The 24136-nt window shown below is 45.1% G+C and overlaps 2 protein-coding genes and 1 long non-coding RNA gene across 3 annotated transcripts; 2 read left to right on the top strand and 1 right to left on the bottom strand.

Annotated features, from left to right (window-relative positions):
* The first annotated feature begins 30 nt into the window (after positions 1 to 30).
* LOC127592574 (adrenodoxin-like) lies at positions 31 to 10401 on the top strand. The gene is made up of 4 exons (XM_052053454.1): positions 31 to 522; positions 3722 to 3846; positions 3923 to 4052; positions 9981 to 10401. The coding sequence occupies exons 1-4, from the start codon at positions 389 to 391 to the stop codon at positions 10090 to 10092; spliced, it is 501 nt and encodes a 166-aa protein (XP_051909414.1). The 5' UTR covers positions 31 to 388; the 3' UTR covers positions 10093 to 10401.
* Positions 4059 to 5172, top strand: LOC127592714 (uncharacterized). Its single transcript, XR_007960194.1, has 2 exons — positions 4059 to 4646; positions 4698 to 5172. It is a non-coding gene; the product is annotated as an uncharacterized LOC127592714 (long non-coding RNA).
* A 235-nt stretch (positions 10402 to 10636) lies between the features above and the next one.
* LOC127592104 (rho GTPase-activating protein 20-like) lies at positions 10637 to 24050 on the bottom strand. Its single transcript, XM_052052577.1, has 15 exons — positions 19765 to 24050; positions 17738 to 17823; positions 16744 to 16917; positions 16521 to 16670; positions 16388 to 16429; positions 16233 to 16317; positions 16053 to 16130; positions 15817 to 15883; positions 15080 to 15259; positions 14789 to 14958; positions 14345 to 14509; positions 13988 to 14100; positions 12723 to 12915; positions 11769 to 11886; positions 10637 to 11667 (listed from the first exon to the last, which is right to left on the bottom strand). Exons 1-15 carry the CDS (start codon positions 19834 to 19836, stop codon positions 10913 to 10915), a joined length of 2448 nt encoding a protein of 815 aa, XP_051908537.1. The 5' UTR covers positions 19837 to 24050; the 3' UTR covers positions 10637 to 10912.
* Positions 24051 to 24136: the final 86 nt, after the last annotated feature.

The raw sequence follows: 24136 nt of genomic DNA, 5'->3' as shown, positions 1-24136 counted from the left end.
CATCTTCCGCTCTTCGCCTTAACAGGAAATACAGGAGCTAAACAAACAAACACCTATAAAGGGAAGCGCTTGTGCGTCATTTGTAGTATCAAGTTTGTTTTTCTTTTAACGTTTCCCCCCCCCCCCCCCTCCCCTCCTTTTTCTTCATCCCATGTCCCTGCTCATTCCGCGGCTACTCTCGGTGTGTCCACGGAGTCAACACGCACTGCAGGAAGTAGTTGGTTACGCAATGCGCGTGACACTGACTGAGTGACTCCGGGTAGCTTTTAAGTAACGAGCTGGCTTGCAACAGTGCGCAAGGTGAGAGACAGCCAGTGTTGTGTCGCGTCGAGCTGTTTTAAGTACAGTACCTTCAAGTTTGCTCGTGGACATATTCATCGTGTTCTAAATGGCGTCACTGCTGACGGCGTTCGGAAGAATAGCCCACGCTGGAGTACGTGAATATGCGCGGAGGATGGCAGCGAGTTGTCCGGCTTCGGGACTGATTGGCAGGAGTTTTGTCACCCGCACGCAGCCGCTGAGGTAGGTCGTTGGACCCGCTGTGTCGGCAGCGTAAACACCCCAAATTTGTGTGGCACAAGAAGCAGGGCCGGAGACATTTTCTCCAGTAAATAACTCTTGTTCATACACACTTACTCGCGTATGGTTAGCACTTGAGATACCGGCTAAAACAACTGTAGTGTACATTTGTCTCCCATCCTCAGCCCCGGTGAGAAAAAAAATGAATCGTCGATTCTGGAGGTTGTTCATTTAAATATTTTAATTGGGAGATTAAACTCACGAATGTTACACCAAATAATTTTGATTCAAAATGCCACTGTTCTGGCTTTACGACAAAAGAAAGAAGTCCAATTGTTGTCCTGTTACATTTTTTTTGTTAGCAAGTAGAAGGAAATTATTTTGGAATCACTGAATTTAGAAGGGGGGAAAAGTCTGGAAACATCTGGAATCCGTTTTAAAACAAACACCCACATCCAATTGAATCTGCTTATCGGTCTGCAGTTTAATCAGAGTGTTCACACTTTGAAGGGATGAAGCACCAAGTGGAATGACAATGAATCATGGCTCCACCACGACATGGAAGTAGAGAGAGAGTTATTCAACTTCAAGTAGGTAAAACATCACGGAATGTTGGTTGTTCCCAGTCAGTGGTGTCTAAAACCTTAACCAAGGACCGTGAAAACAAAATGGGAAGGTTGTGAAAAGGAAGTGAGCGAGCGTCCTGGTAGACCAAGGAAGACCTCAAAGCATCAAGATAGAAAATGAAGCAAAATCTTATTTCACATGCACTACAAACCAAATTTTCCTCTCGACTTGCTCTAAAAAAGACTTCTTACCTTTTTTTGTGTTGCTAAAAGCCAGAAGGCTATCATTTTTGAATACAAATGGTTTGTGTCATATCTGTAATTGCCTTTATTCTCCAAAATTAAAACTTTCAAGTGTACGTATGGTGATCGGAAGGGAAAAATTGTCACCCAATGTGTTTTTTTTCCCCTGCTTGTATTGAAGCTTGTGGGACCTTTCTGTCCAAGATGCCATGGCAGCGAACACGTGCACACATACTTGCTCCTTCTTGGTTCCTGGGAGCGCAGCTGTGACGTAGCATCATTGAAAGGCGAGCCTGGATGGTTGTTGGCAGCCGCAGACTAAGTGGATGGATTTAAAATTAGTCCGAAAGGATAAGCGTTTCAGAAAATGGAAGGATGGATTGCTGGAAGAACACCTTGTGTTCAGCAAAATTACAATTAGTAATCCATTTGAATGGATTTGGGATTCTGTGGTGAAATGGTTAACGAACAGCGATCGTGTATTTGAGGTACAAGTCCAGCCCCAAAGTGCTCTCTATGACAAGATGTCTGATAACAACAACAATGTGGTCTATCACTTAATAGCAACCGGTGGGTGCAAGGGAAGGTCCAGTCAAGGACCTGACGCCACATCCGTTCCGAACATGGCGCCTTGCTTTACGATTAACCAGGGCGTTTTGGGCATGCTTATTTGATGACGACAAGACTTGACACAAAGATGGAAAGACCAGATGTTTTTCAAACTTGACAATATTACTCCCTTTCCCCATCAAGGCCTCAATACGTGCTGGCGGAGGTGCCCTTTAAATCAGGAGTGTCAAACTCATTTTTGTCACCAGAAACTTTCCTCGGAGGGCTGTTATGACAGTGAAACCACAAAAATGTTGAATCTTCTCAACGCATTGGTACTCGTACACAACAAATTAATGCAGTACTAGCTTTGAAATCTGTCAACAATAATGGTTTGTTAAATTATTGTTCAAGTGAGTGCAAACAAAGTCACAAAATCTCAATGTTATTGATTACACATGAAAATGTGACATTTTGGTACAGATCTTAGCGAGGATCAAGCAAGTTGACACACACGATTTGCTTTTGTGGGCCCCACATAACATGATGTTGCAGGCCGGACATGGCCCCCGGGTCTTGAGTTTGACACAGGTGCTTGAAATGATCATTCTCCACAGGAGCTGTGATTCCATCATCTTTGCCAGGTGTTGTACTACTATAGTAGTTCTTGAAATGTTTCCACCTAGCATGCTAAACTCTCCAAATATCAGCATAATGGCCAACATTAAAATCCATTCGAGTACCAGTGGTAGGATTCATCAAATCGAGCCAGGAGTTTTACAGTATTCCTAAAATGTACTTGTTACGAATAGCCACTGTAGCATTTTGCACAGTCATGCACTTAGATATAGAAAATAATTGTATTTGAAGACTGATTCATATTCACATTGATCTCACTTAAAAAGTATTGCACCAAAATATTTGAAAACAAATGATCTTTTTTTTCTCCTTATGTGCAGTACTTAAAAAGTTGAGAAAAAAAGTGCACAGGGTAACAAAATGTACTGAAGTAATAGTTCCGTTCAAATGTATAAGAACTTCTTTTAGGCCACTGTAACATCATGACAACGAGGGAGGTTCACGGGGGAGAGGGCGATAGACTTGGTAAAATGTCAAGCCTGTTTGACTGTGAGCACAAAATTTCATTTCATTGCTACCGAAGAAAAACCACAACATTAATTCAGCTCAAGTTTAACACTAAACTTGGTTAAACTTTTAGATTTTCCACATCTCGTTAAAATTTGACATGTGCCATTGTTGGGCTATGAAACGATGACAAATTGTGTTGGAACACTGTGTACTTTTGTTTTGCGAGTACAAGCCCGTCTTGGCATTGTAGTTGGTAGAAAGTCCCCCTCCCCCATCTCATCACAGTGGTAAAGGGAGTTTTTAAAGACAGTTGTGTGCATAGTTGAGCGTGTTCTACTTGGGAGGTTGGTAGAACCTTGAATTTTGGCTTGCTTTGCCAACTTGGTCATGTGCGCTCAAGGCTGCGACCATCCCTCTGAGGTTTTTTTTTTGGCAGGGTGGATGGGCTACAAAGGCTATCAAATAGCTTGTGTCTTATCTCCCCCCCCCCCCTCCCTCTCCAACACACACAGTGATTAAACGTTTGTGGGGTTTATTTGCTAATCCTTGCATGCTTTGCCTTAAAAGGTCAATTGGTGTAGGAGAGTCAGACTCTGGCTGATTATAAGCATTTAATCACATTGTGCACGGTTTCACCGACATGGTTAGTAAAAGCTTATCGAGGGTCGGAGGGGGGGGGGGGGGGGTTCAGTTAAAAGATGAATATGATTGCGTGACTTTGGAGGGATGTGCTCAGTGATTCGCTTTCCGCGCAGGTCAGACAATCGGGTGACGGTCCACTTCATCAACAGAGATGGCGAGAAGATCACGGCCGAGGGCTCTCCTGGGGACTCGCTGCTCGACGTTGTTATCAATGAAGATCTCGACTTTGATGGCTTTGGTTTGTAAACTTGGCGGCCGCGCGCATATGAGAAGCGCGTATCCGGTCGACTCATCAAGTGTGTGCTTGGCCTCAGGAGCATGCGAGGGGACGCTGGCATGCTCCACCTGTCATCTCATCTTTGACGAGGACGTCTACAAAAAACTGGGCCCCGTCACGGACGAGGAAATGGACATGTTGGACTTGGCGTACGGCCTGACTGACACGTAAGACCTCTCCAAGTGACTTATTGAAAATAGCTCTGAAACAAAAAAATCTTCTTGTCGTCAGTGAGTGTTCATAAAACTTTCAAACATATTGACAGGACTAGCTTTCCAAGCACGAACAAGTCCAGGAATCACTAGCAACAGTCGGAAGCGTCAAGCATTTTGTGCACTACTCACAAAAAGCGCCGAATGTTTGGCCTTCAAGTGACATTTCTGGATGAACCCATCAAATTACCTCTAAACTTCACTGATGAATTAAATTCGACCACAAAACATCTGGATGCACATGTCAAACTGTTCCATGTTGGAGTACTTGTTGCGCAACTCAGATTTTTCCAACAAGATGCTGCATGGCAAAATTCACAGCAGGTGTTTGAGCCGTCAAAATATTCCACGTAGGCTCTGCTGTCCACTGCCGTTGTGTGACTCTCCGGTCTCCGTTACTCTCACGTAATCCGCTGATGACACTCTTCAACTCAGTCGCCAATTCCATATGAGAACGTCCCATTTGGTATCGTTTGGCCTGTCACAATAACATCATAATCGATTTTCTCAGAAACTATCATGATCAACGATAGTGTTATGCTTTGTTTTGTTTTTTGCTATGGCATTTATACACCGATGGTGTTAGAGAAAAAATAATAGAAGCTTGTCCGTTATAGGTGCAATTAGCTTTGAATTCTCAAGGACTTTGAACAGTTGCATGGAAATGTAGAACCCCCAAAAAATACTCGGGTGAAAAAATATGAAGAACAATGATTCAGCCTTTCATTAAAATTAATACTAAGCACATTCTCTAGCAACAGTGGCACAAATAAGGAGATGTCTTTTATCTCCTTGTCCAAGGCTGTCATGGCCCTTGTCAAACACACTACACGACTATTTTGGCGTTCATGACGGTCACAATATCAGACTAGAGGATAAATGGCGTTCTGTGTTTTGGGACCTGGCGAGATGTCACATTAAAGTTCATCGACGACCAGAACCTGCCCAATTGCTGCGTGCTTCCGTCACGATTCAGTCCATCGCCACTTGTCCATCGAGGAGGTGGGCCAAGCAGCTGTCAGTCATGACGACGGAGGCATTCTGTGCAGGTGCCTTTGTTCTCTGCTAAGAAAAGTGGACCGGTTCCTGCGTGGTTAGAAGAGGGAAATATGGACTATCTATTCTCCCCAAAACAAACTTGTTCATCCATCCATCCATCCATCTTCTACCACTTATCCGGGGCCGGGTCGCGGGGGCAACAGCTTTAGCAGGGAAGCCCAGACTTCCCTCTCCCTAGCTACTTCTTCCAGCTCTCCCCGGGGGATCCCGAGGCGTTCCCAGACCAGCTGGGTGACATAGTCTCTCCAGCGTGTCCTGGGTCTTCCTCGGGGTCTCCTCCCGGTGGGACATGCCCGGAACACCTCACCAGGGAGGCGTTCAGGAGGCATCCGAATCAGATGCCCAAGCCACCTCATCTGGCTCCTCTCGATGTGGAGGAGAAGCGGCTCGACTCGGAGCCCCTCCCGGATGACCGAGCTTCTCACCTTATCTCTAAGGGAGAGCCCGGACACCCTGCGGAGAAAACTCATTTCGGCCGCTTGTATCCGGGATCTCGTTCTTTCGGTCACGACCCATAGCTCGTGACCATAGGTGAGGGTTGGGACGTAGATCGACCGGTAAATTGAGAGCTTCGCCCTTTGGCTCAGCTCCTTCTTCACCACGACAGACCGATACAACGTCCGCATCACAGCAGACGCTGCACCGATCCGCCTGTCGATCTCTCTCTCCCTCCTGCCCTCACTCGTGAACAAGACCCCAAGATACTTAAACTCCTCCACTTGGGGCAAGATCTCCCCCCCGACCCGGAGGGGGCACTCCACCCTTTTCCAACGGAGGACCATGGTTTCAGATTTGGAGGTGCTGATTTTCATCCCAACCACTTCACACTCGGCTGCGAAACGCTCCAGTGAGAGTTGGAGAGCCCTGTTTGAAGGAGCCAACAGCACCACATCATCTGCAAAAAGCAGGGATGCAATACTGAGGCCACCAAAACGGACCCCCTCAACGCTTCGGCTGCGCCTAGAGATTCTGTCCATAAAGGTTATGAACAGAATCGGTGACAAAGGGCAGCCTTGGCGGAGTCCTACCCCCACTGGAAACGATTCCGACTTACTGCCGGCAATGCGAACCAAACTCTGACATCGGTGGTATAGTGACCGAACAGCCCGTATCAGGGGGTTCGGTACTCCATACTCACGAAGCACCCCCCACAGAACTCCCCGAGGGACACGGTCAAACGCCTTCTCCAAGTCCACAAAACACATGTAGACTGGTTGGGCGAATTCCCACATATCCTCGAGAACCCTGCTAAGGGTGTAGAGCTGGTCCACTGTTCCACGGCCGGGACGAAAACACTGCTCCTCCTCAATCTGAGGCTCGACTTCCTGACGGACCCTCCTCTCCAGCACCCCTGAATAGACCTTACCAGGGAGGCTGAGGAGTGTGATCCCTCTGTAGTTGGAACACACCCTCCGGTCCCCCTTTTTAAAAAGAGGGACTACCACCCCGGTCTGCCAATCCAGAGGCACTGTCCCCGTTGACCACGCGATGTTGCAGAGGCGTGTCAACCAGGACAGCCCCACAACATCCAGAACCTTGAGGAACTCCGGGCGGATCTCATCCACCCTTGGGGCCTTGCCCTTTTTAACCACATCGGTGACTTCAACCACAGAGATAGGAGAGCCCACCTCAGAGTCCCCAGGCTCTGCTTCCTCCAAGGAAGGCGTGTTGGTGGAGTTGAGGAGGTCTTCGAAGTACTCTGCCCACCGGTTCACAACGTCCCGAGTCGAAGTCAGCAGCGCCCCATCACCCCCGGTACACAGTGTTAGTGGTGCACTGCTTCCCCCTCCTGAGATGTCGGATGGTGGACCAGAATTTCCTCTAAGCCGTCCGGAAGTCTGCTTCCATGGCCTCACCGAACTCTTCCCATGCTCGGGTTTTTGCCTCGGCGACCACCAAAGCTGCGTTCCGCTTGGCCAGTCGATACCCGTCAGCTGCCTCTGGGGTCCCACAGGCCATAAAGGCTCGATAGGACTCCTTCTTCAGCTTGACGGCATCCCTTACTGCTGGTGTCCACCAGCGAGTACGGGGGTTGCCGCCACGACTTGTTCAAACTTGTTCAATGACGCCACATTTGCTAATCAGCTACAAGCGTTACAATGAACATGACTTGCTACGTGTGCTTTCCAATCCCTCTCCTTTTGCCCAAGTCACTTTTCCAACATTTCTTGTTTGTGCACACCATATCCAGTCTCTCATCATAAGTAGGTGGGCACTCTCTTCCTATTGGTCAATGCCAAAGGGCGACGTAGAACATGTCAGACTATGCGGCAAGACGAACGAAAATTCTGACATGCCTTACCTTCAGCGTCGCAAGGCGACCAATCGCTATGTCACACTACACAGGCTATGATTTTTTTTTTTTTTTTTTCTTTCCAAGATGACGCCCGAGTAGGCAGCCTTTGGCAAGTGCTCTTCAAGAGCCTTGCTTTTTTGTTCTTTTTTGCTGTTTCTGTCTTTTGTTTTGTCACATCTTGTTTGTTGTTTCATTGTGTGGACCTGATATGGACTGTTTTCAGCGCTTTTTGGCCACGACATTCGTCAAAGGAGCAGTATCTGTGCTTGGTGGTTGCGCCTTCTCGGCAGCACGCCTGTACCAGAACAGATTTTGATTGGGAGGAATGTCGGCGCCATTGACTGTCGGTGCTGGACAGACCTGGAGCGCTTGTGTTTTTTGCGCCAGTAATGGGCAGCATTTTTCACAACCCCGATTTGTTCAGTGGCTATGTCAGCGCTGTTGGACAGTTGGAATTGGTGCTGAAGTTGAGGATGAGGAGAGCGGAACGTTGGCGAAGAGCGCTGATGCGTATTTGGAACCGTGAGTCGCCGCTTGGAATTGAAATGGATTTCCATGGGACAGGAGAAGTGAACCAATCTCTTTTTTCGTCAATGGATGCTACAGCTTCTTGTTGACTTTGAAACTTAGCTTGTAGCCGACGTGTGCACATTTTGAGCATGACGTCTCTGATCCATTGGTTAAAGGACACTTTGATTCTCTCCTCTTTCATCTCAAACCGCTTCAAACAACAAAGCGTGTGACGGAAAAGTGGTTAGGACTGCACGACTGTCCGTGTTTTATGTTATGTGTTGTGTTTATTATTTTACTTTATGTTAACTGTTTTGTAAAGCGCTTTGTTACAGCTGCCGCTGTTGTGAAAGCGCTATATAAATCAGCATGTATTGTATTGTATTGTATTGTATGATGCATCAAGACAACTCAAAATCGGCGACGAGGCACAACATCAGTCTGCGACACGTCTGTCGGCTTCAAATTGGACTGCATGCTGCCATGCTCGGCGACAGTTAAAAGTGAAATAAGTGAAGTGATCACAGGAAAGATGTTCACCATTATCATCATCCACATCATTATTATTGTTGCTTGTGTATTATTTTCATATATATTTTAGGCATCTTCCTTTCTACACCATATATGGCAACAGCGTATAGCAGAAAAATCAACTGTTGCCATAGCAACATAATAAGGCATGAGCCCTGCAAGTACGGTAGATTAGATTAGTGTTGAATTTAACTTGCAGATATACCAGCAAGAGCAGCACCAAAGCACCGCAAAATCGGCATCTTTGAGCACCTCGTATCGGGTCGATGCATTCAGCAAGGTCATTTGGACAAGATAATTATTTCAGTAGTCACATGTTATTTAGTTAGTTATTTTGTATGATTGGGTACCTGTGAACTTTTGTAAAATAGCTACCTTTGCCTCAACAAAGGTTGTTTTCCAACTCATCGAATCAATCGTATCCTAAGTAAAAGCCTGAGTTATTAAACAAGTCAAAGCAGATGCACATCATGTGTTTGTATAAACAGAGAATGTTTCCAAGTGAGCTGTAATCTCTCTCGGTGCACCAAAGACCTTGCATTGGTGAGGTACAAATTATGTACGCTTGTCTGTCAAATCCGGCACTCAAAATGGCTGTCTGGTGCCGGTGTTTCAGTCTCCTTGAGTTCCTGGCTGGTGTAGCGAATGTTCACAGAATCCAAAGTGCACAAACAAGCAATGAAATCTACAAAAAGAGCACTGTAGAAAATAGCTGTTAACCGTTTGTATCGTTAAGTCAACATGACTGAGGTGATGCCCAACCTGAAAACGATTGTGGAAAGCAATGTCAAATAGATGACCCAAGAAAAGAAAGCGAATCAAGTGGCTCCGAGCAAGAAGCTAATGTAGCGGACTAAATGGTCACTCCAAATGCATGGCCACACGTTCTTCATCACAGCCTGGTGTCAAACACAAAGCCCAGGGGCCAGTTTAGGCCCGCCATGTCATTTTATGTGATCCGGAATTGCAAATCATGTGCCTCAATGTCATGCTTCTTGTGCATCCGTATCAATTATGAAGCATACATTTCTATGGGTTGACACTTGACAGTCATAACGGCTCTCGAAGGGAAAACATAACTGCAACGTGGCCCGTGACAAAAATAAGTTTGACACCCCCGATGGAAATCAAAATCCTTGACTAACGAAACAAACAAAAAATGCCTCATGGCAACATGTCCTGTGAAACCAACAGGAGTGGGAACAAAAACTGGAAAGATTTGCCAAGATAAAACCAGTCATGTTGCGCAGCTGAACCAACACTTCTCCTCAGTTAACAACATGGCATTACAACAGTCCCGATGGACTGGATGTTTTCATTTGATTTGTTTCAATGTACAGCCTGCAAGTGTTTTTTCACACACATTTACTTAAAAATCATGTTAGGTTTTTTTTTCTCATTTGAGTTGGTGACAATCTTCATTTCAAAAATCCACAAGTAACTTACAAGACAAGTAAAGGCATGATTGTGTCTCCTTTCCCCCGTAGATCGCGTCTGGGTTGCCAGATCTGTCTGAGCAGGTCCCTTGAGGGCATGGTGGCCCGTATTCCGGAGAGCGTAGCAGACATCCGACAAAGCCAAGATGGCTCCTCTCAGTGACTTTTTGTTGGTGATGATCACTGTCGCCCGATGGGCTGCCTAAACCGCCATTTCTAGTCTGCAATGGACTTAAAACGAACGTAACCATGTGGCACATCTAAGGACTGGTCAGATGAATCCGGCAAACAGAATGTGACCGACAAAGCCCACACAGCAAGTATCTTTTTATTGTAATTCTATCGTGTGTCATCATCTTTACAGTTTGATATCTGATATGTAACCATAGCATTTTATCATGTGATTGTACATAGCTAGAATGCATCTGTGCATAGAGAAAGATAGTAATAATAAAGGCAACCTTTCTAAATAGCTTGGTGAAGTGCATTTTGTGCGGTGGGGGAAGGGTCCATGGGAGCATTTGAAAGGCTTTACTAAATCCGTTTTGTGAGTCGACTTTCAGGAACCCCGGATTTGTGTTTGATTTAATCCTTAGTTGCGACGGAAGAGGTTGGTGGGCAGTGGTGTGACCCGACCCGCACTACTAGCCAGTGACTGATGTTATCAGTATTTCAATGATTATTAATTTTTTTTGGCAGCAATGAGATGACAAAAGTGTGAAAGTTCTTTATGGTGGAATGTCCACTAGGTGACGCATCCTTGCTCTTACTTTATGGAAGACCTCATTTTTTTCTGTCGACATATACTACTTACAGTATATTCAAACAATTAACTTTTCATGACATCTCAATGGCCATTACTACCAGCACTTTTTTTTCCTTTCCTAAAATAGCTAGCCGTATGTTAACTAAAACGATACTATAGAATCGGTCGACGGAGGTGCTCAAGCTCCGAAAGCTTTTACCTGCCAAAGATGCTGTTGCTAATATTCATCACTGGTGAGTGTATTTGTATGTGCGCTGGAGGAAGAGTTTTTCTCCAAGCTCTCCTGTTGAGTCAAGGATAGTCTGCGGCCTTTCCTCAGCCAAGAGTTGGGGTGGAGGCTCCTGCAGCTTTTCAAATTACCCCATTGAAGATGCTCTCTGGCTGGACATGCTTTGCGACTTGTCCCTGGCGGCTCATTTCTGTCGAAAGCCAGAGCGTAGCTGGTGGCGATGGATGTGGAAGGAGTGCATGCTTTGGTCTGTGTTGGTGCGGGGGAGGAGGGGTTCGAGGACAGGCTGGAGGAGCTGGTTTCCATGACCGCCAGGGACCTTCTGTACCTCTGCTGAAGGCTCAACTTTGAAGCGCGCTCGCCTTTGTCGTCCTCATCATCCTCTTCCTCCTCCTCGCCGGTGAGACCGTCGGTGTTCTCGTAGAAGCGCAGCTGTATCTTTGCCACGTGCATCAATGCCGGCTCGGAGCACCGTCGCTCTCTGTGTAAGCTGTGCAGAGAGGAGGGGTCCACAGTGGGGGCATCTTGGATCTGCCTGCTTCCCCTCAACACCTGCCAGTTAGCGTGCTGAACATCTGGCTCATTGTCCTGCTCGTAATCGCTAAAGGTGAGGACCGAGTCCAGACTGCCTGGTTTGGATCGGAGACGTCTGCCGCAAAGGCTTGGGGAGCCACCGCTACTGGTATCCAATTCATTCTCTAGACTGTCATAGGATGAGTCTGTCAAAGGGTACGTCCACTTGTCTGAGGGCCAGGGAAATGTGACAAGACCGCGTGAGTGACCATTAATATAGACACCAAATGTTTTCCATGTAAAGGGTTTCTGGATACAAGATCACAAGTACCATCGGGTCCCGTCTCCTGTGTGTTGCGTCTCCGCGGTGAACCTCCAAACAGAAAGGAGGGCTCCTCTTCCATAATTTGCTGGCAGTGTTCTATCATGAATTTCACCAAGTCACAAACCTGCACACAGACATTTCATTGACTTTTGAAGAAACGTTTTTACTGACGCGATGCATTTAAAACAGATCGTGTTATGATGCTTCATACCTGTAGTACCACTCAAGTTTCGTGCTTGCTTAATTTAGTTAATAGCTGCTTTAGTGGTTTGAGTTGGTGTAAAAGTCACTAGCTCAACAATTGTCATCCTAGCTAGGCATCTTTTATTTTCAGAATAGGGAACAAAGCCAACTACTTTTACAGTCACTTCACCTGTTTTTATTCATACTCTTCTGTAACTGTGTATTGTACTAATTAAAGCAATTTAAGTATTTCTTCCTCAGTGTACTTAGGATAATATTTTAATTTTGACAAATCGAGTGAGTCATTTGCTTCTCCGATGTATTATACTACGGTTGAGAGGGTTGGATATAATGGATGGGTGGATATAAACGGCTTCCTATTCGTGATATTCCTGAAGAGCAATTTTGGGATTGCTGCCATCTAGTGGTAAAAGGCACCATCACAAATAACAGGCTGTAAATAAACCATGATGAATCATTTTAGAAATATGGATAAAGCTGGTCTATATAAGCACTCTGACTAAAATTGCATAGTTTGAAGATTCACAGTCGGCGTTCAAGGAAACAACATTTTAGAACAGGAGTTGTAAAGAGTAACAGTCGGTGGCTGTTTGCACCGTATGGTAGTTGCACATGAAGTGCAGTGTGAATTTGTCCTGGTAGATCGTGTTTGTGATGGGGTGAGCTGTCAAGGAGGCACAGTTAGCAAATGTGACTTGGCTGTGGATTTTGGCAGCTCAGCGCTTGCTGGCTTTCTTCCCACGGCCGCTCACTTACCTTCCTGGTTCCTTCGTTCTCTGCCTCGGGGCTGCACAGTGCCCCCGGAGGCCAAAGCATGCTGGGAGCGATGCACACCGCCAGGTTGAAGCCGGTCATCTGGTTCTCGCGGGCGTTGCTTCGGATAGCGTGCAGCACGGCCAGCACGTAGCGGAGCAACAGGGCGTTGTCTTTCGGCAGCCGATTCATCATCCTACAGGACGACAACCAACTATTTCTACTCGCCGCTGCAATACTTCAATTTGCTTGTTGGGCAGAGAATCGGAAAGAGGCCGATACTGCTCAACACATAACTAAGGGGAGAGTTTTGTCTCAAAAGTATTCGCACAAATATAATCGTGATTTTCACGTTTTTTTAAAAAAAGATTCATAAATGTGTGGGCGAGAAGGAAAATGCGTAGAGGAAAACAAATTACGGTCGTATTTTGTTTCCAAACAAGTGTTGAATAAACACTCATTAAAAGACATGATAAAGACTTGTTTTCCGTTTTGCTTGTTCCAATTAAAAAAAAAACATACAGGCGAGAGCTCGTTCCCGTTCTATGGCGCCAGCAACCCTGACATCTAGCGGACGGAGGAGGGATAGCCTTTCCGCGCGTTAACATTAACGGCTGTGTGAAGATGAAATACGCTTTTGACTGCCTGACCCTTGTCTCAAAAATAATTGCTCGTGCCCGCTGATCCACAGACGCACATTCACTTCACACTTCACAAGCAGCTTCACACTTCACAAGCTTGTAAGAATTTGCAAATAAGCCATTATAAATGCACACACAACAAAGAAAAAAAAGAATATAAAAATCGCACATGTATTTGGAGAGCTGCAAAACACTTGAACATCGCAAATATATTTGTGGATCCGAAAAACCAACGTGAAACTCACGGTTGTATTTGTGTGAATAATTTTGAGAAAAATCTCTCCTGCATGTATAGAGAGATGGATGGGAAGAATGTGGATTAGTGGGTTTGTGGAAACAACAGATACATAATTGATCCCGTGAGGAAAATGAAATGAAATTTGGTAATCTGCAACCAATTTGCTCAATGTTGCTAAATTTCAAATTTTGAAAATTAAATTAATTAACGTTGAGCACTGTACATGCATGACTTCGAAAGACAACCGTACCGGTGTCCGTTCTCCATGTACAGATGCATCTGGAGGTTTCTGCACTTCCAATTTATTCTCCACTCTTTTTAACAACAGACTACTGCTACGACAGGGATGATGGATGGACCGAATGAGGTTGATCAGTGGTTTATCACACCGTTGTATCTCTTGTACCCGTTCCTCCTCCCCCTTTTCGTCGGTCAGCGGGTCCACCCATTCTTCATGCAGCTCACAACACAAGAGGCTGCCGGGGATGTTGCGCAGGAAGTCCTAGTAAACATTGAGTCGCTATTTAGTGGCCAAAAGTAAGGAAACGATGGTGTTAAGATTACACGGAGAAGGAGGTCAAATTGACCTTTTGAGACGGCAAAAATAGTGCAAAGACTCGGAGCGCTTGTCCGTTAGCAATAACAAGGATTATCTTGCAGATTATAAACACGTTGTCCTGCTAATGTGGATGTGCCGGAGGAGATTAAAGGCCAGGCGAGAGATGTGGGTCATTATGACAGCCTACTTTGAAGACGCCGGCGACGATGAAGATGTGGTCCCGTGTGAGCGGAGGAAGGAACTCGCCGGCATCCAGTGAATCTCGCAGCTCCCTGACGGCCCGAGCGCCCGCCGGCCGCCGAAAGATGCCCCGCGTCCACGGGCCCTCGTGATACAAGAGCGCCAGCATGTCCTGCCGAGGGGAGAGCGGCTGTGAGCTGGTGTAATGGCAAAATCCGTGTCAACTGCCATTGCAAAGGGGTGGATTTTTTTTTCTGGTTCATGTCCATAAACTTCACGGTCAAATGAAAATGAAGCCGGGAACTGGATCGGAGAATCAAGGCTCATTTCATGGAAAGGTGTCATATTCATGCACAAATATAAACCTTTGATTTTGTCATGAGCAGACATTCACGCAAAACAGCAGGCTGGCCTTGCCCCTTTTCACTTCAACCAGAGTGTGAACACCCACCATCACGGCTTTCGGCAGAGCATTTTCGACACACACGGCACTGAGGGGGCGCCCGAACAAGCAGCCCTGAGAAGCGGTGCCTGTGGATGACGCCAACTGAGGGGAGGAACCTCGCAGAAAAGCCCAAGTGATGAGGGAGCGCCTCCTTTTCAATGGCTTCAGAGGGAACTCTGACAGGCACAGAAGAGTGGGTTCCACCACAGTGGCGGCTCGTCAATACGGGGCGGGAGGTGAACAGACACATTGTGCAAAAAGGCTGCTACTACCACAAGTAAAAAAATATCAACTCACCCGTGGCCACATACGGTTGAAGCGTTTCCTGAGGGCGGGCTTTCAGAATGAACTGGCAGCGTTTGTGCACCTGAAGCTGCTCCGTCTGTATGGCCCAGTCACGGTCCTCCGGCGTCGCGGCGCCACGGGCCAACGTTTGTCGCGCGTGACTCATGTGGATACTGAAGGGGAACTCGTGACCTGAGACAAGAGGAGAACCGGGAGCCGCTAGTTATTCATCTTTATAAAGTGGAAAGAATGGCACAGTGGGCCCGCAGACATTCGAGATTCGCTTAACCGACTGTTCAATCCAGAGTCACGGCTACAAATGAGCATTTGGTGAGAATGTCATACCTACTTTGTGGCCACAACTAAGCACGTCATATCTGAATATAGTGGTCGAAATTGAAATTCATCGCAGACATGCTTGCAGATGCATAGAAGACGTGTGCATCTAATTGTGAAGAAGAAAAATTGGTGGATGACCGCGAAACTGTTTTGTGACCCTGGAAAAGTGGAAGACACTTTCTATCGGTCCCGCTTGCCCAGTACAATTTGGAAAGGCCGACGGACCCAAAAAAAAAATCACAACAAATAGGAGGTTGAATGACGAACCAATTGTTTTTGCATTTCTCCGGCTGACAAACAGTTGGGAACTTTCTAGCACATTTAACACCCATTTATCAGTTTCAAGGTTCAAGAAACAACAAAGAGAAGCTAAACTAAGCAATGGAGATGAACCAAAGTTAGTGACGAACCAATGAGTGGATAGGGCGTATTGTCCCTCTTGGAGAGGACCCACAGCTGGTAGTCCTTCACGTTACCCTGAACACAAGAACAAAGTCACACAGCCACAAAGACTCCATTTAGTAATGTATTGCTTGTATTTTTATTTTTTTTTGGGGGGGGGGGTTCAATAATAGAGGAATCTTGACCAAAGTATGCGGAGCATTCCTTGCATCTCTGAAGATGGGCAACTGGCGATGTTACTCACAATGATGCTAAACTGCTGCAGAGCCAGTCGGATCACCTCAGTGGTGGAATCCGAGTTGCTGACGGGCAAAGTCTTGGTCTAAACGGCGGGACAGGATGACATTCACTTGTCACGGGTGGGAAGCAAAAGGAAAAAGATGGCAAATGTCGGGACGGAATTTGTTTTTGGACGTCGGCTTACAACGGCGCAAGTGTTGAGTCCCTTGCCGTACACTCTGAGAGGGATGGTTTTCGGTTCTTCCTTCTCTTTTTCCTCTTTAATGCGACTGCGGAGGAAATTTCGTTGCCTTTTACCCGCAAACGCACACGAATGCACGGCACTCAAGACAAACTCACTTCTTCAGGTGAGAGAGCCAGCTTTCTTTTTGTTCCACGGAGCTGGCAGGGACAAGTCAAACCAAACACGCAGCAGAAATGTGAGCACTTTTTCACGGACTTTTTCCAAATACACACGGCGTGTATTGTTCACCTGAACGTCGCAACGGAGTTACAGGTGGGCCAGCCGACGACAAAGCTCTTCTCGGGGCAGGCGCTTCCCTCGCACACCTCGTCCATGCAACTTGCTGTCCACGTTTCACATAAACGGGCCTGGGCCTTCTGCTTGAATTGGTTGGCCGACCTGGCGCAACATGAATGGAACGTGAACGTCTTTTGCTTAACCGATTCAGGCGAGGGAGGCCGGCGGCGCTTACTTGGCTTTGGCGATCACCAGGATGTCCGTGAAGAGGAAGAGGTGTCTGTCCTGAGTTTGCATGCCGGTTTTCAACTGAGCGCGCCCATCGAGGAGAAACAACCTGCCGGGCGCTCTCAGGAAGGACCGCACCAATGAGCACGTCTCCGGGAGCACGGGAACCGGGAGGCTCTCTCTGGAAGAGCCCAACACTGTTACTCGGGGTCCTTACAAGTGTCGTCCGGTCTTAGGTGACCGCAATTAGGGTTGAGCAGTCAGTCTGTGGAATCCATTGGAAACGGAACGATTGTTCCCGGAATTGTTCGCACTTTTAATTTTCGATGCCCCGTTATGGTGCCTCGTCCGCCGACCGGAGGAAGAACTTGCCGAGACCGATGGAGAAAGTGCGCACGCGAGACGATCGCCAAGTGCGGCTACCTCTCGTAACGCTGTTCATGTACATTGTTAATAAAGAATGATATTCATTCACGAGAAGAGACTGATCATGTGCATGCATTCTCACAGTGGTAACATTTTATTTCTGGAAAGCTCTGCCGCTGCCTCCATTTTCACATGTTCACTTTCTACAACTTTGCTGGAAAAATCACAGTGTCCCTCATCACCGTCGAGTTATTTTTGCAACAAACCCGCGGACTACTCGTACGTCCAGGTTGATGGCCCTATGGCCTACATTGTATTTGTGCCACAATAGTTTTCCAAACATGTGGAAAAGTTCCTTTCTCAAAACTACCTCTTGATGAAGGACGATAAATCAATGGCCAAAACTGGCGTCAAGTTCAGCAAAACTGAAGAAAGACAGAGTGCCGAGATCTCAAGTAAACCTGCGGGGCAGCAAGCTGAAATTGTCGTGAGCGTGTCTTTGAGGTTCGATTCTTGGCTGCGGGCGTCCTGTGTTTGCATATTTGCCCCGTGCTTGTGTGGCTTTTTATTTCTGGGGTACTCCGGTTTCCATCTTCCCAAAACAGGCCACCGGTTGTGTGTGGCAAGTATTTTACCTGGAAAGTGTCTTGGACCTGGCGAGAGCTTTTCTGAAGACGAGAGAGGGCGCGGACTGACAGCGAAGACTTTGGGACGTCACCCGCTAAAAGAGATACAAATGCAAAGAAAGTGATGCCACAACCATGTCAAAGTCAGTTGCACGCACAAATCGGGACTCGTATCAGGTCGCTGATGAGGGTGAGTAAACTATACCTGCTGCATCTTTGCTCAACAGAGCTTTGCTGTAAATACCGGATTGGCCCGAATATAAGACTACCCCCTCTTTTTCAAAACTCAAGTTTGAAAAAAGACTTTTTGAACACCAAATTAATTTTTATACAGAAAATAATTACAAAACATCCGGAACAAATGATTATAACAATATATTTCAGAGAAAACGTATGTAATGTTGCCTCATTCTAATCTTAATATCTGAACATTTAAATATATAAACCAAAGTGCAATCACATTTGTAAATGAATGGCTTCTGGTTTTTGAAAATTTTAAATGTTTAAATTACATCATAATTTCTCCTCATCTGCCGGTTAACCTGGCCGATTTGTGACCCGATTTTCTCCAGATTGTCGCTATGTTTCTCCATTTTCTGTTATCTCTTCTATTATTTTCTTCTCTTTTCTTTCTTACCGCTATTTTTATTTTTATTCTTCGTTCACTTTGGCCTGGCGAGTCAAGATCAGCATTTGCTTCAACAATATCTGGCGCCATCTAGCGTCGTGAATGGGTATAATGTCTAGACCCCGAATATAAGACGACCCCCATTTTTCAGTCTTATTTCAATGCAAACAACACCGTCTTATATTCGGGCCAGTACGGTATGCCACAAATGCTCATGCCTCCCTATGCTGGGTTACATTTGTCAATCACAATTATGCTCCAGTCAGCCTCTTTTATCCCAGCTCAAGGTTCCCCGACTCTGAATTAATAGGCCACACATTTGGGTCATTGTAATACTTTGTAATACTGTTGATACAGCCGAGTCACGGGGGACAAACATTCCTGACACAACGCACGGAAATTTGGTGCACATTTTAGAGCTACGCCACATTAGAATTGCTTCCAACATCCAATTTGTTCACTCCTTTGAAGCACTTGACCACCCAAAATCAAGAACGCGTGAGCGACTAGGAGCATCGTAAAAAAATTGAAATTGAGACAAATGTTTGGACAGAATCCACAGCACTGTTGATGTGCCCTTGAGCAAGTGCTGAGCCCCGAGCAACGGTGATGTCACTTTCAATCAACAGCAAGTGACAAAGTGGCCGCCCCCTGAGGTGGATAAAAATGAGTGCACTTTGCCGCTTCAATCATATTCCACAAACGTGATCTTCATCACAATGCCGTGTTTGGGCTACTGTGGGTTTGAGAACGTAATGTTGTAAGGGGACATTTCTGGGCTGAGTTCTCCTTTAAACTGCACAACGCTATCGCGAGAACGATCCGCTGATACTCGCCTTTGTCACAGTTCTATGAGTTGCACTTGCATGCTGCCTCTATAGGATTTTCCAATAACAGCCAATCCTCGCCCAAATGAGCTTGCATTTTAACAAGAAGCGTAAAAATAAACTTCAGTTGAACGTTCAAATTTTGAGTAATGTAAGATTAACGTTTTTTGTTGTTTAACCAGGATGAAACATGAAATAATGGACTTTAGTGTGTGATGATCTGCTCAAACACAGTCAAGCAAGACATTAAAAAAAAGGAAAGCAGACTTGTGCTTGGGACAAAAAATTCAGAGGGAGAAGGCAAGAAGGACAACGCGTGGGCGTGTTATGTCACAGGCAGTGCATGTGGTTATTCTCATATGATTTTTGATTTTTTTTTTGGGACCACCATTCATTCATTCTTTCATTTTCGATACCACTTGTCTTCATTAAAGATGCAGGATTGGATGGAACGCCTGGACTACTAAATACTAGCAGTATTTGGAAGCCCAAATAATTTGGGCATTTGACAAAACATGGTTCATGCTTTTAATTGAACAGCAACCAGACAGATTGTGTACAATATCAACAATAGCTACTACCCGTCCGTTGTCGCTTTGTCCAGCACTCTGGCTCAGTCTGTCCAGTTGATGTTGTGGAGACATGTTATCCATCCAGCCTCCTGACGTCTGCAGATCAGTGTCCACCTGTATTCACGCTTTCTAATCCCATTAATCAGATCCAGAAGGACAAAAGCATCTCAGTGCGCTGGAATTATCAAGAAACTTTCAGCCGGTCGATGAAGTGACACAAACACACACGGATGCAGAGAGATAATACAATTCTAAATAGTCAAAGCACCCTCAGTGAGGAACGCTGCAAGAGGCACAAGACCACGCGCTTCTTGTCTTTATGGATTAGCCCCTTCTTAATGCTTCGACGCTCATTGCAGAGGCGGCGCCTGAACGCGTGCAAGAAAAAGTTGGGCCTATTTTTAGAAGTTGCTCTCGCTTTGTTCAAGCAACAGAGAGTTTCCCAAACCCTTCACTACTGGCATGTCCCTTTACCTCCTGACAGATGAACCCAAGTGATTTAAGGTTGAGAATTTAAAGTAAACACATTGAATTCCACTGTGCTGCCAAACTACGCACATGGCTAGTGGTGGCAAGTCACAAATATTTCAACAGCAGGCAACTTAACTCAATTTTTCAGGTAGCTGTACTTTGCTTGAGTATTTATTTTTGATTGGTCGAGATTAGTGAGGAGAAAATTCAGCTTCAAATTTGTTTCATGGACCGGTTGTTGTATTTTTTTTGACTCCACTATGTGACACTCTTTGTTCAACGTTGGACTGAGAGCACGCTGACTTGCTGTTTCTCAAAGCCCTTCATCCAAAACAGTTCCATCTCGAGGAGTCCAAAAAAATAAAAATACAACAAATGGTTCATGAACCGAATTTGAAGCTTCTTTTTCCCTTCATTTGTTAAAATGTTGCTACACTAAATTCACTGTCAGCCCTCCCAGTTAATATGCATCTTTGCATGTTAACTGGGTGCCATGGGTAATTAATGAGGTTTTTCTTTTCTATGATCCTGACATGCTTTAGGTGTTTTTTTTTTTTTTGTAACAAGGGACAGAGGCATGTGTAAAGCTTCCTTTTGGACAATAAAATCCATTTCTGCTCTATGGTCTTCAGCGTATATATATATATATATATATATATATATAATGTTAGAGCTGTCAAACGATTAAATATTTAATCTAATTAAAAATGTAACTGTCATAATTAACTCAAGTGACCCCAAAAAATAATCGTGATTACTCACACATTTTTTAATCGTTTCTGAATTTCCTTTTACATTTTTTGTCCTATTTTTCCCCATTTTAATGCTCTCATCAACTTGGAATCATGAATCAGTTTTTTATGTGCCAAATGCAAATATTTACTGAAATAACAATTTCAATTTTCAATTTTACATGAACATTTTTCACTTGGAGCAGTTGTTCACACATAATCTCTCACACAATATTACCGTCCATCAACAACAGTGAAAAAAAATATTTTGTCACACAACAGCTGCTTTAACAGCTTTTTTAATGAAATCAAAACAGATCAATATAACATTATAAAGTGCACATCTAAGGTACACTAGTAGTCAGCCTATAGTGGATTTGCATACTTCGTTTTTCTCAAGTTTGTTTTGAACACAGCAGTCTGTTTCTGTATGTTTGTTGATGAATAACGAGACACCGGACACCAGTGTTCGTTATGTGCCGCTGTATTCAAAACTGCCGGCCGTGAAAACAAGCGCAAGCACTTCCCCCGTGCTGCTGGGGCAAACCATTCTGAAAGAGGGGGGTTTCACCCCCCCTAACACAGTCAGGCTATGTCGATTATGTTGGTCCTTCTTGCGCGGAAGTCTCTACGGTTTTTGTGTCTACCTCATTTCGGATGACTACACTTGGTTCGATGACAACTCTGGAGACGTTTAATTTTCACTAGGTCACTACAACAGCAGCGCACTGTCACTGTCAGACGAACACAGAAAAGCTCCACCCGCTCTATTTATATGGACACGGAATGCTGTAACCTTCCACACAAAATAGTTTCAAACAAGTAACAATCGCGGTAGTGGCATAGATCGTATACCTGTATGATACACACAGAGAGAAGAACAGGTAACTTTGGTCTTGTCAGTGGAGCAATCTGGCTTTCTTTCCATTCATAAACTCTTTAAGTATCCGTTTTCGGTGTCTCGCGCTGCCATGGCTGGCAAAACAGACATGGGCGTGGACTTCTGCAGCGTGCTTGTTGTTTTGTTTCTGGTGTATTTATAGAGCAATGTAACATCCGCTTGTGACTTGTGCCGCGTTAATCTCGCGAGAAAAAATTGAATCCCGTTAAAATTCATCTAAATTAATGCTAATAAAAACGCGCTAAACTGACAGCTCTTATATATATATATATATATATATATATATATATATATTGTCATCACTGCTTCCTTTGTGTTTTATGACACCACACACACACACACACAATAATAATAATCCACTGTGGACTTAATCCTTCTGCTCACTGATCCCAAATCTTGTGACAAGTTGCCTGTGATATCAAACACGGTCACAATGCGAGGTCCAACTTTTGGCACATTTTTGTCAAGGCTTAGGAGCATTTCACTTTTAAGGTTCTCTGGAATTTCATCAAAACTTTGAAAGACTTGAATCCAGTTTATCGATTGTGCGTTAGGAGAAAGAGAAGTGGGCCATAAACTGGGCTAAAGCCAAATGAGGCCAGCAAGTGCTCCTTCCCCAGATTGGCCACCATCTGCCCCATTTAAATTGGATCACTACAATGACTTTCCCTGATGTTGATAATGAGCAGCCTTGGGCGCGTCAAAGAAAAGCACATAAGTTTAATTCAGTAGTGAGAAAAGTATTGATTTATTCCATATTTCGAACATGTCTGGGTGGAACCCGAACCCACATTTCCAACCCTGTAATGGTTTGGTGATATTGCATGTGTTACCAACGAACATCAAAACTCGCAGGCGTGCATGCAGCGCACATTTTTTTCGAGCAGGAGCTCAACCTTCCCCCTCAAAGGCCACCCCAACCATCGCCAAATGTTTTGGAAATTATTCTTAAATATAAATTGACAATGATTTATTTTTAATCACAAATTTGTGTCAGGAATTGCATGTGGCTTTAAACGTTGCTGATTCTGAATGTTCATCTTAAGAATTCCATTTGAGATCGTCACCGCCGGTGTTAACAGCTGCCATCCATTATTCTTCAGGGCGCGATGGAAATTCAGCTACTGTGGGTTGTAGACAAAGGAGAGGTGGAAAGCGGGTTCACTGGCAGGAAGAGAACCAGAAAGCACAGGGCCTGGACCTGAATGTGGAGATTTTGAATGTTGGGACTTTGACAGGGAAAATTAGGGAGTTGGTTGACATGATTATTCGGAGACAGGTACAGAAGTAGATATCTTGTGTGTCCAGAAAATCAGGTGGCTATAAGTAAGCCTAGACAGAAAGGGGAGTGCCGGTGCCTGCAATGTCTTCCGGTAGGATGGGGAGCAAGAGGCTGGGTAATGGAAGGTTGAACCACAAAGAGCAGGAAAGCATACAAGAGGCTAGCTAAGAGGAAGAGGGACACTGAGAGGACTGAGGAGACCGTGAGGTGTCATCGGGGCCACAGGGTGTGCATACTTGTGCAACATTAGCTCAGCTGTTTATTTTTAAATATCATTTAGAAAATATATTTCTTGAATCAATTGGGTAAAGCAGGGCAGGTTACAAGTCATAATCATTGAAGGAAAAGTTTGGAAGTGACATATCTTGGTCACATTTCCACCAACTCCAGTCCTTGGGGTCCCTCTCGTGCATGTTTTAAATGTTTCCCTCCTCCAAGACACCTTATTCATCATGATCATTTGATTCACGTGTATTAAAGGAAGGAGACATCCAAGACATGCAGGATAGGGGTCCTCGAGGTCCGGAGTTGTTATTTATGTATTTGGTCTAAACTTAATGAGTATGGGTGATTTTATCCGACGCCTAACAGTCACCAGTTTGGGCCAGAAAGCTGTAGTTGTAGGATGCGTGTATTTTACCACTGTCACGTAAACTGCAAATACACTGCATACTCACAACTTCGCTTTCACCCCAAAGTGGCAGTGCAACTCACCCACTATGATGAGATCTTTCAGTTCAAGCACGTGTTCAAAAAAGTGCTCGATCAGTACCGACTGACCTCCACTGGTCAAAGGTAAGCAAAACAAGTACGCCCAACATTCGCTTTGAGACTTTTTAATTGACTAGTTTGGATTTGAAAATGAAAACCACCTTTCAATTCTTATTTTAATACATTCTCAGGGGGTTTTTTACATCAAAAAACACATTTTGTAAAATTAAAAAAACAAACAAAAAAACAGATGTACTGTATCTGAATGAAGCATGAACAACTGAT

Source organism: Hippocampus zosterae, chromosome 2 (genome assembly GCF_025434085.1).
Source record: "Hippocampus zosterae strain Florida chromosome 2, ASM2543408v3, whole genome shotgun sequence".
Classification (NCBI taxonomy): domain Eukaryota; kingdom Metazoa; phylum Chordata; class Actinopteri; order Syngnathiformes; family Syngnathidae; genus Hippocampus; species Hippocampus zosterae.
This window is presented reverse-complemented; position numbering and strand designations above follow the sequence as displayed.